At 38.6% G+C, this 16,442-nt stretch overlaps 1 protein-coding gene across 18 annotated transcripts in view; it reads right to left on the bottom strand.

Moving 5' to 3' along the window:
- Positions 1-16,442, bottom strand: part of LOC108711672 (protein transport protein Sec31A) — a 232,555-nt gene that overhangs the window by 191,239 nt on the left and 24,874 nt on the right. For all 18 annotated transcript variants that reach the window (XM_041591387.1, XM_041591395.1, XM_041591430.1 and 15 more), the window contains one exon: positions 9,840-9,919. In XM_041591387.1, the coding sequence (XP_041447321.1) occupies positions 9,840-9,919 (80 nt within the window). The remainder of the gene's footprint in view (positions 1-9,839; positions 9,920-16,442) is intronic.

The raw sequence follows: 16,442 nt of genomic DNA, 5'->3' as shown, positions 1-16,442 counted from the left end.
TAAAAAAAAACAAAAAAACAAAAAAAAAAACAGACAGGCTATATATAAATTATATGATAAATGTTATACGTTTACCAAATATTTATTATTGTATTTTCAATAGCATTTATACCATGATTATACACCACAGTCATCATCCTGCTTTAATATAAAATATTTCTTTATTTGTGTACTCATATCTTCTATATTTTTGTTTCTTTGTAGATAACACCACCTTTACTTACTTTCTTCTATTCTTGGCTGAATCTTTTTGACTGGCACATGGGCATGTTTGTTTAAAAATCTACCAGATAGATTAAACAGCTGAATATTCAATTGCTGTACAATGGCTACACATGAGAACTATATCAGTGGTGAAGCACACAGACAATAGCATTCATTACATCAACTCTGCTACAGTATGAACTTTCATCGTCATTGCATTGACTAAAAGTGACATCTTGGACTGATGCTTTAAGAGACTATTTCAAAGACATTTCTACATTGCCATTCTATGATACACCATATCATCACAGGCTAGAGGACTAGTCCGAAGTGGTGCTGGATCATCTGGACATTGAATGGACTATGCATCTTCTCTGGATTTCTCCATTTTCATCATTGAAATGCCTTTATATATACTGTATATGCATATTACTGTGTTGATAAGTCCACTGTGATTGTAGCATTTTATATTTGTCTGGTAGAACCAATTTTTTTTTTTTTTTTTCCATTTTTATATGTATTTTTTGTTTTCAGCCCGCAGTGCTAGCTTAAGGATTTTGCTTATATTAGAAGAAAAAAAAGTGGGGGAATGTAGATATCAGAGTTTTAGATTTAAGCCATAAGTGGTTATTATCAAAGAACAAAGATTATGGAATATGACACTAAATACAGAATTGCTGTGTTGTAGAAGAAGCTCAAGGTTAAAGGCCATTCTGTTATTAGAATGTAGAATGTTTGCACAGAAAAAGGAATACATCTGTTGTCTCATGTCACAAGTATAGTGCAAGGTTAAGCAAGACACATCGTCTCAGAAACTACAGCATAGTTACCATTCCGGACACTGTGTTGACACAGCAGTTGTACCTTATTTGGCTATTGTACTGAGACTGTGAGTCTGTCCCTAAGATGGAAATAGTGACACAGTTATGCTAAAACAAGAATGATGATTGGATGTCAAGGGATCAGCCCCATGGAAGAAGAAATGGTTAAATAGTCATCTGTTGTATTGCTTATTGTCCCTCAACGTCCTCACGAGCTTTCAGGATGTGTGAGCTATTATTTAATACTCTGTATTGTAATACTCTGTATTAATGTATACCTCAAATAAAGCTGTCTGGTTAATTTCCTGAGAGAATCTGTTTGGTTCAAGTCAGGCCCAGGGGGAACTTCGGGGCCAGGCTCGATTTGAGTAAGTATTTATTTAAATCCAAGAGGGACTTACTCATCGTGGCTGAGAATTTTATATCCCTGGAGGACTATAGGAGCATAAATCCGACAGCCTGTTCCTGACTTTGCATTCCTGCTGCCTGAAATGACCCCTGCCTGTGTTTGACTATTATTAGGATCCTGATTCTGTGTGGCGCTTCTGATCTGTGGTTGACCTTGGCCTGTGACCTCAACTACGCTTCAGCTTTCTAATTTGGTACCTCATTGTCTGTTTGGTATTGACCTGGCCTGTCCCTTGAACAAGCTCATTGTTCCCTGTCCTCCCTGTAAACGTTACGGTTCCCTTGCCTGCCCCAAGCTTCCCATGTTGTCCTATTACGTTAAGTCCTAGCGGCATCTGAGTAGCGGAGGGCTCCTCCCAAAGCCAAAGGTGGCTGCTTTAGGCAAAAGTGTGAGCTGAGACCGGGACCTTGGTGTTTGCTCTGGGTTTTGGGATACCATACGTTGAATCATCTCTTCCCAAGGATAAGCAACCCCAACTTGGCCAGTCTTCATAATTGAGCCATTCTATGCCCTTTTACAGCTTAGCACTTCTTCAGTTCTGAATTTAGGAAGCCATACATGACAAATACATTGCTAATGCATTATCAATAACCTCCGATCTCAATGCTAACTTCACTAGGCTCAATGTTGGTCAGATATCAGGGGTACAAAAGAAACACAACAAACTTTGCAACCTAAAAAACATGGGGCTTCCCTGTGTTTAAATTGTAATTGTTGCACAAATTGTTTGAAGTAATATCCTGTTTTCATTCATTCAGTAATATTCTGCTTGAGCACTGAAGAATGAACTGCACCATATATTCTAGGTGGGGCCTTACTAGCACTCTGTAATATGGAAGAATACCCCCTCATCTCTCGAACCTCTTCAATTCAGTAATATTCTGTTTGAGCACTGAAGACTGAAACTGCACCACATATTCTAGGTGGGACCTAACCAGTACTCTGTAATATAGAAGAATAATCCCCTCATTTTAATAATCTATGCCTATTTTACTACATTAAAACCTTGTTTGCCCTTCCAGCTGCTGACTCACAAATTGTTATTCTAAGCATTTATTGTTTCATGGCTTAGACCAGTGCTGTCTAACTTCTGTGGTACCGAGGGCTGGTATTTTTCTGGCCTACATAGTGGAGGGCTGACCACTCCCTGTTTTTAAACCACACCCACTTTAAACCACTTGGATGTTACCACAAGATCATGTCCACATTAATTGTGGTAGCACACCAAAAAACCAAATGGTTGGTGCTCACTGCAGGGATATCAATTATGACTCATGTGAAAAAAGTTGTCATATTAAGACATACCCTTAAATATGCCTCTTCTTCCACTTGCATAACACAGCAACGCCAGCACATGATTAAACACCTTAGGGGCCCCTAACAATAATTTATTTTCAAATGCTAACAAACCCTCAGAACAAATTCCAGGCTTATGTTCCACAGGCAGAGCAGGGCACACATAGTCAGAGCAGGGCACACATAGGCAGAGCAGGGTACACGCAGGCAAAGCAGGGCACACGCAGGCAGAGCAGGGCACAGGCAGAGCAGGGCACACGCAGGCAGAGCAGGGCACAGGCAGAGCAGGGCACACACAAAAAAAAAAAAAAAAAAAGCCTTACCTTGTTAGTTATTGGATGCCTTTGGGAAAGAACTGCCCCTGCATCTACCTCTAAAATAAAATGTAGGGTTGTGCCGGGATGACGAAGAATAGCATGACCTTCGGCATCCATCTTTAACCCATTGTACTGTCACGTATGGCTCCCTAAATTCAGAACCAGTGCTAAGCTCCATGATCATGGCTCAATCTTCCGCCGGTAGCAGCCACCTTTGGCCTCGGGAGGAGCCCTCAGCTACTAAGATGCCGCCAGGTCTTAACTTGAGAGTAGCAAAGCAGATGAGCAGATTACAGTATTTACAGGTTGAGCATCTGGTTTATATATAATTTACCGAAAATACACAAAAGACTGCAATGCCCTCCCGGACATTCCATTGTCTCTTGTATAGAATCTGTACTGACTCCTCTTTAATTTTTTGTAGATATGGTGAGTAACCCCTATATGGCACTTCATTCATCATGTTTGGGACACAGGAGAATTTGTCCAAAATTACAGGAGATAAGGATTTAGCCCATGGATTTCTGTTTAGTTACCAATGATGTGGAGATCCTCTACACCTCCATCACACATGATGGAGGTGTGGAAGCTGTACGCATTGAATTGGGGAAAGATGACTCACTTGATGGCTCCCAGAAAAGTTTTGTAAAGACTGCCTGGAACTTGACAAATTTTACTACAAATAAAGGGTACAATGATGGGGTCCAATGTGGCCCTGTCCTATGCCAATAGTTGCATGAACCAATTTGAGGAACTATATATTTATACCAATTCGCAATATCTTGAGCACTGCCTTTGGTGGTGCCATTACATCGATGCCGTTCATGATTTGGACAGGGCCACTTGGACCCTTGATTTTTTTGAGAGTATAAATTTATGTTCCCCACATGTTTACTTTACATGTCAGTGCTTTGGAGAATTCCTTTTTAGACACCAGAGTATGCAGGTCTAGAAACATTCTGCTTACAGATCTATATACCAAACCCACCGATAAACATATGCTGTTACACTACAATTCATTTCACCCAGCACAAGTTAAAAAATCGTTACCTAAATCTCAATTTTGTGAAGCAGACTTTGTTACACTGGGATCTATTCTCAACACCTGGCCTACATCAGGAGATCTACCTTGATAACGTGCGGTGACATTTTTGACCATGCCCGTTTTGGTGGCCACACCCCCTAATTACCATGTTCATTTTACAAAATTTGGCAGGTTATGAAAGTTTGAACACACTCCCTTGCTGCTCTGTTTTTTGCTGCTCTCAGCCCTCCCTCCTGTGCATGCTGCTCTCAGCCCTCCCTCCTTTTCCCTCCACGTCCGTGCCTGCAGCCTGCCATCCCTTCCCCTCAATGTCTGTGCCTGCAGCCCGTCCTCCCTTCCCCTCTGTGCTTGCTGCTCTCAGCCCTCCCTTCTCCTCCGTGCTTGCTGCTCTCAGCCCTCCCTCCCTTCTGAGTCTGCAGCCCGTCCTCCCTTCTCCTCTGTGCCAGCAGCCAGTCCTCCCTTCCCCTCCATGCCTGCAGCGCGCCCTCCCATAGACTAAAAATCGAAACAATTGTTTCAGGGTTGATTTGTAAAATGTTTCCAATGATTATGATTTATTTGTATGTGTGAACAACAGTTGGCGCTGTCCTAATGTTTTGAAAAGAAAGTCCAGTGACTGTTAGCTTGAAAAAGAGACGGGGAACGGCTCAAACGTCGATGTACGCTTGGTCTAAGCCATGAAACAAAGGCTTTTTAAACTACTATAAGGTGCTGTTCTTGCCAATATTACACATTTCCAGATACTGTCTGAAATTGCTTGCTACAGAAAACTGTATTATTTGCAGGGACTCCAATGTTCTTCTCCATTATTGATTTACCTAGTGCAGCGCCATTAAAGGAGAAGGAAACCCCCAGGGCGCTAAACCCCTCCCCCCCTCCCCTGTGCTGCCCCCCCTCCCTCCTCCCCCCTGGCCTACCTGTCCCCCTGGGCAAATGCCCCTAACTTTTTACTCACCCCTCTGCGCAGGTCCTCTCCACGGAGTACGCAGTCGCCATCTTCTCCCACGCGCGTCTTCTTCCTGCTCTGATCGGCGTTTTCTGGCGCATGCGCAGTAGGAACAGGTACCGGTACGGCTTTACTGCGCATGCGCCGAATGTCACGAAGTGAAATCGGAAAACTTCGTGACATTCGGCGCATGCGCAGTAGAGCCGTACCGGTACCTGTTCCTACTGCGCATGCGCCAGAAAACGCCGATCAGAGCAGGAAGAAGACGCGCGTGGGAGAAGATGGCGACTGCGTACTCCGTGGACAGGACCTGCGCAGAGGGGTGAGTAAAAAGTTAGGGGCATTTGCCCAGGGGGACAGGTAGGCCAGGGGGGAGGAGGGAGGGGGGGCAGCACAGGGGAGGGGGGGAGGGGTTTAGCGCCCTGGGGGTTTCCTTCTCCTTTAAGGGTACACATGGCTTGCATATTTTTACATCCCAGGTGCGTGACCTTACATTTATCAACATTGAATCTCATCTGTCACTTAGCCGCTCAGATTGCCAGTTTGTCAATATCCTGCTGCAAGGATGCCATATCCTGGATGGAATTGGGTTGCATAATTTTGTGTCATCTGCATACACTAATAACTTACAATACCCTCCCCTAAATCAAATATAGTTAGTAAAAGGGATACTGTCATGGGAAAAAAAGTTTTTTTCAAAACAAATCAGTTAATAGATCTGCTCCAGCAGAATTCTGCACTGAAATCAAACAGATTTTTTTCTATTTAATTTTGAAATCTGACATGGGGCTAGACATATTTTCAGTTTCCTAGCTACCCCTAGTCATATGACTTGTGCTCTGTACTGCAACTTGGAGTGATATCACCCAACCTTTTCCCTCTCTTAACAACAGAACAATGGGAAGGTAACCAGATAGCAGCTCCCTGACACAAGATAACAGCTGCCTGGTAGATCTAAGAACAGCACTCAATAGTAAAATACAGGTTCCACTGCAACACATTCAGTTACATTGAATATGAGAAACAACAGCAGTTCCATCCAGCCCAAGTGCTGTCTCTTTCAGAAAGCACATGACCAAAATGCCATGAGATGGCTGCCTACACACCAATATTATAACTAAAAAAAATACACCTTCTGGTTCAGGCATTGCATTTTATATTACAGAGTGAATTATTTGCAGTGTAAAAAATGTAATTTAGAAATAAAAACTACATCATAAAAATCATAACAGAATCCCTTTAAGGTAATCTATAAAAGTTTGAGTGAATAGATGTCTAACATAATAGCCAGAACCCAACTTCCTGCTTACATCACTCTAACTCTTAGTTAGTCAGCAACTTGAAGGGGGGCCACATGGGACATAACTGTTCAGTTAATTTGCTTTTTATGCTTAGCATACAGGTCAGATTCCGAAGCAAACTATGATCCATATGCCCCCACCCCCAAGTCACTGATTGGTTACTGACTGTTAACCAAACCGAGAGCTGCAAAGCAGGAAGTTGGGTTCTGGCTGTTATGTTAGACATCCGGTCACTCCAGCCTTTATAGATTATGTTTTTGCATAACCAACTATATTGAAAACATTTGTTATTTTGCACAGCCTATTTACCCAGTTTTTATTTTTATACTGAACAAATTATATAAACATTTAATTGCCATTTTTCTTGTGTCATTACCAACCTCAGTTACCTATGTTTTAGCTTCTTTAATTTTCTTATTATATTTTCATTGAAGCCTTTAGACAAATATTCTCTCTCTCTGTGATAATCCAGGATTTGCAGGGCTTGCCGTTTGGTTAAGACATTTAGGGGCATATTTATCAAGGGTAGAATTTCGAATTGAAAAAACTTCGAAATTCTTATTCAAAAAGACCAACTGAAATTTTTTTTTAGTTGAATAGGTCCGTTTTTAATCTAACAGGTCCGTATTCAGCCCAATTCGAAACGTACGAATCAAAGTAATATTCCCAAAAAAAACTTTGATATTTCATAGTCCACCAATTGACTCCAAATGGGTTCTAGGAGGCCTCCATAGGCTAAAACAGCAATTCGGCAGGTTTTAGATGGTGAATGGTCAACGTCAAATTTTTAAATGATAAATTTTGATATTCGAATTTTTTCAAATTCTAATCAAATTTGGACTTTTCCCTAGTCGAAGTACACAAAAATTGCTCGAAATTCACCTTGACCTTGATAAATCTGCCCCTAAATCAATGTTTCCTCCAATATCACATCCACAAATGCAGCTCTATTTTTCTATATTAAACCATACATTTAACTGCCTTACAGGAGGAATGTGAGCTATTATCCAGAATGCATGGAACCTGGGGTTTTCTGAAGAACGGATCTTTCCGTAATTTGCATATTTATATCTTAAGTCTACTAGAAAATCATGTAAAACACAAATGGCTGGTTTTGTTTCCAATAAGGATTAATTATATCTCTGTTTGGATAAAGTACAAGGTACAGTTTTTTAACAGAGAAAAAGGGAATCATTTTTTAAAAATTTGGATTATTTAGATAAAAGAGTCTATGGGAGACAGCCTTTTCCTAATTCAGAGCTTTCTGGATAATGGGTTTATGCATAACAGATCTCATACCTGCATAATAAACACAAAAAAGCACCCAAACTTGGTGTTTTTAAATGTAAAGGCAGTATTAATTGTTTTAATGCAATCATGTAGAATTTAAAAATCACACAAAACTTCACCTGTGTAAATGCAAGGGTAATATACCTCATGCCAACTGCAAATCAAGCCCATGACCACTGAAATGCCCATTATCACACATACTTTAAAAAAAAAGAAAATGTAATATAGAATGCTGGACGGAAGAAGGATTTGGCCTTCATTTCTTAGCACAGTGGCTCTAGTTCTTAACATTTACAATTATCAACATTATCAACATTTCACTTATTTTTTCCTGGCCTCCTGAAAAAACATAAAATGGGGGTAAAATCCCATATACTGTAAATCCATTCACCATTTTTCAATCTGCTGCCAATGTTCCTTTCTCCTGTACATTCATATTCTCTTTTTGTTTCTGCTATTCCCTTTAGCTCTTCTGTTCTTGGTAACTCTCTGATGCTTCCTCCTTCTATATAACACTTTTTTAATCTCTTCTCTGCTTCTCTCAGTAATTTCAACCCCTTCATCTTCTTTGCTTATTATTCTCTTAATTTTGCTTTTTCACCCCTCATCTTTAGTCACCATTTCTTCTTTTCTGCTTTTAGAGAAATTAGATTTCCCCAAATTCTGTAGCTTTCACTTAATTTAGTCTCCATTTTTATTCTTGTCTTTCATTTGATTATTGTCTTTGGATGTCACTTCTTTAAGAAGCTATATTACTGGCACATTCTTTCTTCCAAAGGCTTTAGATACAGCTTGGTCTTTTCTTATGTAAAGTTTAAGTGTAAACCAAACCACAATAGGAAACTTATTTTTTATATATAGGGCTCCTAAATGAACACAAGTGTGCCGTACCAAAATTTGCAAAAGCCCCTTTTGTGCATAACACAAATGATCAGTTAGCAGTTAGGTAGGTTTGCGAAGACAAAAGGTTGAACTTGATGAATGTAAATGTGCTATGTTACAAAGTAACCAATCATTTTATAACAGCTGCCATCCTAAGACAGCTGTCACACCGGGGGATTGAATTGTAAGTGTGGTTCATGGGGGGGTCTTCCTATGACATCGCAGTGCATTCGCACAATGACATCATTGCAGGCCTAGTGAGCAAACTGGGGGAGTTTAATAATGGTGTCGGGAGACTGGGGTTGGTGGGAAAATTGGGTGACTCACAATTTCATTCACTGAAAAGAAGGGGTGTGTCGCAATAAAGGAAGCCAACCCTGCAACTGCAGGAGGCCATGGAATTTTGGACTGAAGCTGCAATATATGTTAATGGATAATGTCTTGTTCCCAAAGTTTAGGGGGCCCAATAATCTTGCTGAGGGGCCCAATAACTAGCTATGCCACTGCAGGAATGTTCTTGTAGGTGATAGCTCGAATATTAGCATATATATATATATATATATATATATATATATATATATATATATATATATATATATATATATATATATATATATGTAAATAGATTCCAACTAATGATAATAACTAATAACTAGTTCATATGAACAGTTCAGTTAATCATTGTGCTAATTAGTCAATACGTTCATTGTGGATGAGTGGAATTTATTCAATTCATTAGCAGTCAGTACAGTTTGCCCCTGTCAAGCTTCTCTGCATTGTGATTGCTTGATACATAAGCTTCTATGTAAGCTCCATAACTTCCTAGGCCAGTCATTATAGTTTATCTGAAAGTTATTTAATTTCGAAATGTTTTACAAAACTTTTTATGCAACTTTTGTGGCCGGGCCTCTATCAAATTGAGATTTGGTGCGGCATGTGACAACAGTTCACTCTCTCTCCCCCCCATTGGTGGCCATGAGTGTCAGTACTGTGTGAGGATTGGAGGCGGGAGGGACATTCAAAGTTCACTCTCCAGCCTACCCAAACACTGAGCAACTGTACTGGGACTTATTCACACTTTGAGGAAATAAAAAAACGTATCTGAAGGAAGGAAGAAAGAATATACCAGAGCTGCAAGTATTTGGTAAAACTTTCTAGTAATCGCTTCTGTAAACCATATTGCTCTACAGTCTCCATTTTTATAATTTTAAACCCCCAGCACCTTATATCCTTTGAGGTTTCAAACTCAGTAACAGAGAATAGGGCATTTTTCCTGATTTTGCCAGAGCAATTCTTAAATCCCATGGATTAGTAAATAGGTCACTCACCTGTTGCTAGATATATAGGGTGATGCTGAGAAGGGCTCCATGCTTGCATAGCTGCACGATCTACCTCTTTAAGCTTCATTCTGAATAAAGGAATAACAACACATTTTACTCTGGCTTTCATACCTTCACATTCATTTTAGAAGTGTACACACAAGCATACACAAACACTTTTTTTAGTTCTTCATTTTATCTTTACTATTATCTTTACTATTTTAGTTTGTCTTTCCCCTAAAAACTATTTATTTCACAGCATAACTATTGGATTAGGCATTCTTACCACTAATTACGCTGTTGAATCAGTTATTTTGTTATATCACTGATTTGACCAATTGAATATGATTTTTGGGACTTTACCCCTATGCACATTGTGTATCAAACTGCTCAACAGACCCCTAGCTTTCATTTTTAGGATGTTTGATCTTGATACATAAATATTTGTAAGAGATAGCATGCTGTAAGATGGAAGTTCTGAGGAGATTTTTAGAAACGTCATCAAAATTGCTAACAAAGTTTTGTAGTACAGAGTATATTTACCCATCTTGCATTTGTCGGAATGTGTACTTTCCATAAATATGCGGGTTTCAAGGATAAGCACACCTTTTTGCAGCTTTTATCACATATAAAACAGGAAATGTGTTTTTGAAGTAGTTAAAGGGGACCTGTTACTCAGACGTCAATCATAAAACTGTCCGACCTCTATGCCATAGAAGCGGTGCAGACAATTACTTTCACTTTCCATTCAGATCAAATCACTACACATACCTCCTACCACCTCACCATCTCATTATGTAGCCAATGTGTGGGAATGTGCATCAGGCCCCCCTTTCTGGCATATAAACAAGTTTTTGGTATGATGCCATAATTACAGTGTCCACAAAATGATGCCTGTCTGTTTGCTGTGATTATGTAATTCGAAGACTGAAGGATACAACATAGTGTATATAGTGTAAGTGAGGTTTATTGCACTTAAAGACAACAGAAAATTGTTTAAAATTTTTTTGTATGGTGACAGGTCCCCTTTAAAATCTAGGCCATAAAGGGAGTATGCAAAAGGTATGTTTGAAGTCTCTAAATATCATATACTTTGGTAAACCTATGCACATTGAGCATCAAATTGTTTTCTAGACACCTGGCATTCAAATTTAGGATGTTTTATCTTGGTACTTATTGATATGTGGGAGATAATATGCTGCATTTTTTAGACATTAATACGCCTTTATCTTGTTATAGAGGTGGAATTACACTAATTTTGAATTATATATATATATATATATCCGCACTCCAAGGCCGATTTAGGTAACAGGAGGGGTAGACACCAATAGTTCCCAGATCAGCACTCCCTTTAGTGAAAATTTTTGATTTTTATTGTCCCCCCAATGGGGAGCAAAACGTTGAATACTGATACTATGCAACAATAAAAATTTAATTTTTTCACTAAAGGGAGTGCTGGTCTGGGAACTATTGGTATGAATATAATATATATATACACACACACACACACACACACACACACACTTCCCCAAAATCCCAGCACTCACGATAAATGGTCCTCACGTTGCCTGGGTGCACGCCTCACAAAAACTGCATACAATCCTCTCCAAAAGAAGCCGCACTACTCAGGATTTATTGCAAAATGATACGTTTATTAGAAAAACTAACGTTTCAGATGCAACATCAGCCGCTTTGACAAAGGCTGATGTTGCAGCCGAAACTTTAGTTTTTCTAATAAACGTATCATTTTGCAATAAGTCCTGAGTAGTGCGGCTTCTTTTGGAGATATATATATATATATATATATATATATATATATATATATATATATATATATATATATATATATATATATATATATATATATATATATATATATATATATATATATAGTGGTGTGAAAAACTATTTGCCCCCTTCCTGATTTCTTATTCTTTTGCATGTTTGTCACACTTAAATGTTTCTCCTCATCAAAAACCGTTAACTATTAGTCAAAGATAACATAATTGAACACAAAATGCAGTTTTTAAATGAAGGTTTACGTTATTAAGGGAGAAAAAAAACTCCAAATCTACATGGGCCTGTGTGAAAAAGTGATTGCCCCCCTTGTTAAAAAATAACTTAACTGTGGTTTATCACACCTGAGTTCAATTTCAAAGGTTATAAAGCCATTTCTAAAGCTTTGGGACTCAAGCGAACCACAGTGAGAGCCATTATCCACAAATGGCAAAAACATGGAACAGTGGTGAACCTTCCCAGGAGTGGCCGGCCGACCAAAATTACCCCAAGAGCGCAGAGACAACTCATCCGAGAGGCCACAAAAGACCCCAGGACAACATCTAAAGAACTGCAGGCCTCACTTGCCTCAATTAAGGTCAGTGTTCACGACTCCACCATAAGAAAGAGACTGGGCAAAAACGGCCTGAATGGCAGATTTCCAAGGCGCAAACCACTTTTAAGCAAAAAGAACATTAAGGCTCGTCTCAATTTTGCTAAAAAACATCTCAATGATTGCCAAGACTTTTGGGAAAATACCTTGTGGACCGACGAGACAAAAGTTGAACTTTTTGGAAGGTGCGTGTCCCGTTACATCTGGCGTAAAAGTAACAGCATTTCAGAAAAAGAACATCATACCAACAGTAAAATATGGTGGTGGTAGTGTGATGGTCTGGGGTTGTTTTGCTGCTTCAGGACCTGGAAGACTTGCTGTGATAGATGGAACCATGAATTCTACTGTCTACCAAAAAATCCTGAAGGAGAATGTCCGGCCATGCTGCAGCAGGACAATGACCCAAAACACACCAGCAAATCCACCTCTGAATGGCTGAAGAAAAACAAAATGAAGACTTTGGAGTGGCCTAGTCAAAGTCCTGACCTGAATCCTATTGAGATGTTGTGGCATGACCTTAAAAAGGCGGTTCATGCTAGAAAACCCTCAAATAAAGCTGAATTACAACAATTCTGCAAAGATGAGTGGGCCAAAATTCCTCCAGAGCGCTGTAAAAGACTCGTTGCAAGTTATCGCAAACGCTTGATTGCAGTTATTGCTGCTAAGGGTGGCCCAGTTATTAGGTTCAGGGGGCAATTACTTTTTCACACAGGTTTGGATTTCTTTTCTCACTAAATAATAAAAATCCTCATTTAAAAACTGCATTTTGTGTTTACTTGTGTTATCTTTGACTAATAGTTAAATGTGTTTGATGATCAGAAACATTTTGTGTGACAAACATGCAAAAGAATAAGAAATCAGGAAGGGGGCAAATAGTTTTTCACACCACTGTATGTATGTATATATATATATATATATATATATATATATATATATATATATATATATATATATATATATATATATATATATATATATAGCTCCCAAATCCTGTCAATGACATGGTTAAAAGGGGCATAGATTTGCAGGAGGAAGGAGAGGGTACTTATTCCCCTTTAAAAGCACAGGTAAGGACTTATCTGCAGTACAAAAAGGGGCAGATTTATCAAGGGTCGAATTTCGAATTGAAAAAAGCTTTGAAATTCGACCATCGAATAGGCTAGTCCAACATTCAAAGTCTAAATCGAAGGATTTTTAAGATCGTACGATCGTACTATGATTGTGCTACGATCGTACTTCGAATCGAACGATTTAATCATACGATCTTACGATTTTACAAAAAAAATCCTTCGACTACTCAAAACTTACCCAAATACTGGCTATAGGTTCTAGGATGTCCCCATAGGCTAATATAGTAATTCGGCAGGTTTAAGGTGGCGAAGAGTCGAAGTTTTTTAAAGAGACAGATTATCAGAGATAACAGAGATTATCGAATGGTGGAATAGTTGAAGCATTTTCACTTCGAAACAAAGTCGAAGTCGGCCTATTCCATGGTTGAAGTACCCAAAAATTACTTCGAAATTCGACGTTTTTTAATTCGAATATTCACTTCGACCCTTAGTAAATGTGCCCTTTATAGTCTCCCGTACCCCAATGAGACATTATCAATTAGAGAGAGTCCAAAAAAGGACAACTAAGATGGTTAAGATGATATCATTAATTTTGTGGTTTGATGTGAGTTTTGAGATACTTTTTTGTTTAAATAATCATGTATTGTTACCAATCTCACGTACCGCAGGATATTCTAAGTAAAGTAGACTCTCTGTATGCAGTAGTGTGCACAGCCATTTATAATTAATAAATACTTTTCTCTGTTTCTATTTTCTGGCTTGTTAGAACCACTGTATAGATTAACAAGATCTAGAAATTAACTTTGATTATGGTTAAAACAATTAACCTTTGGCCTCCTTAACAACAATTACAAACAACAATTTTGCTGAAGGTTATAATGGCGTTCTATTTTAGCAATACAGATTAGGAATCTGATTTAAATAAAGTCTTTGAAGGTCTCTCTGGGAGTGAATCTGGCTCTGAAAGGGATACTCAATCCTTGGTTGCAGAGTTCAAGGTATACAAAAAACTATTAATTCAACAGATGTGATTACGGTGAGAAATATCCAGTTTAGAAAATTAAAATGATCCCCAGAGGACTTGTGCCAATTTATTAAAAGGGGGGGAAGAATGCTTTATTGATAAATGGTAGCAAGTCTTATCTGATTGTTCCATGAAACTCATGCAACTGATTATACAGTAGATGAAAATGGTAGTAATATTGGGAAAATTAACATTCAAGTAGAAAGAGCTAAGCACCTATTAGAAAGTAAAAAATAAGATAGTAGATTCAATGAATTGTATGATCAAGTTAAAAGACAGCTAATTAATCTCCAGCAGGATATAAAACTCTGTAAAAAAAAAACTGAAGATTGCTCAAAATACTGATGATTGTAGAAAAGGTCAATTTTATTCTGTAAATGACATACAGAAAGGATAGTGAAAAACGAAAAATAAAAGATAATTTTAAAAAACGGGAAAAGAAAGAAGGGAAGAGCCAAGAGAATGAGCAAATCAGGTACAGCTGAAAGACAGATCCAAGTGGGGGTATCATCTGCAGAGGAAAAAGAAAGACATGAAGCAGTAGATGAATTAGAAGTGGTGAACCTGTCAGGCCTTGTTCTCAAAGAATCACATTTGTCTCTATTATGGAAAGGACTACATTTTAGACAAAACAAAGGCTCAATAAGTTCACTGTAATAAAAGATATGCATCTATTTTGCCAGAAATTTGGCTCTAAAAAAGATCTATAAACATGTCCCCACAAAGATATCCTTAACCACAAATGATCATGTAGGGATTTATATTTATATTGGAATCCTTATTAAGTGAATCAGGGAATATGCCAGAAGATGAACAAAGTAGCTCAATAGGCTTTTCTTCTTTAAAAAATAAAGCTCCCCATAGACGCGACGATTCTTCTTGCCGAACGACCGATTTTAGGGAAGCCCGACCAATCCTTCGAAATTATCGTGCGGTTAGTGGTATTCGAACGATCGTACATCTTACGATTTTTCGGCCGACATCTCTCGAGAAATTGATCGCCCAGGTCAAAAAATCTTTGTCGGTCCCAGAGCAATCTATCTATGTTTGCAGGGCCAAGCAGGCAGCTCCCCTTTGTTTTCCTGGTAAATTGGTCTTTTTAGTTGATGGTAAATTCGTACGATCGTTCTGAGAAGATCGTGGTCTCACGATCAGGAAATCTCAATTTCCATAGATCTCAACATCTATGGCCAGCTTAAGTCTCAGTATATATATATATATATATATATATATATATATATATATATATATATATATATATATATATATATATATAAATATATCTATCTATCTATATATATCTATATATATCTATATATATATATATATATATCTCTATCTATCTATCTATCTATATATATATATATCAGTATATAAAGCCTTATCTTTGTTATCCAATGTTAAAGCCTTTGTACAAAAAGTCGAAAAAATTGCGACTGCAAAAAGGCCTTGTTATCAAAGTGGCTGACAAGGGAGGCAATGTTGTCCTCATGGATGAGATAAAGTACAAGCAAGGAGTCCTACAACAACTTAGTGACCACTGTCAATATGAAAAGCTTAAAAGTGATCCCAAACAAAACACGCATCTTAAATTAGAACAGTTTCTTCTAACTGCAAAATTTAATTTCTAAGCAGGAACTCCAAGATTCCGGTCTCAGCCCGCTCTTCTGCCTTAAGTTTCGGGAGGAGCCCTCTGCTACTCAGATGCTGCCAGATTATTATTGAGGGAGAATGAGGGAGAGAGTTCTGGGCAAGCAAGGGAACCAAATGTATATGCATAGGACGGAGGAGCAGTTAACAAAGTCAAGCCAAACCACACGGGCAACAAGGTCTCAAGGCAGATATCAGAAGCAAGGTCGGGTCACAGGCCAATGTCATACACAGATAGAACAACGCAGTACCAATCGGAATCAGGATAGTGGTCAAAACAAGCAGAGATCAAACCAGGCAGCAAGAAGGCAGAGTCAGGGACAGGCAAGGGTCAAATGCAGAATATCAGGACTAGAATCAGTATCAGAATGCACCCAGGAACCAAAAGAACCTTTACATTGAGCAATATCTGAAAGGCACCTACACCTTTAAATATTTCAATTACGGGGGCGTGGCCAACCACACAGATACACGGCCGC

The sequence above is a fragment of the Xenopus laevis genome, chromosome 1L (genome assembly GCF_017654675.1).
Source record: "Xenopus laevis strain J_2021 chromosome 1L, Xenopus_laevis_v10.1, whole genome shotgun sequence".
Lineage (NCBI taxonomy): Eukaryota > Metazoa > Chordata > Amphibia > Anura > Pipidae > Xenopus > Xenopus laevis.
This window is presented reverse-complemented; position numbering and strand designations above follow the sequence as displayed.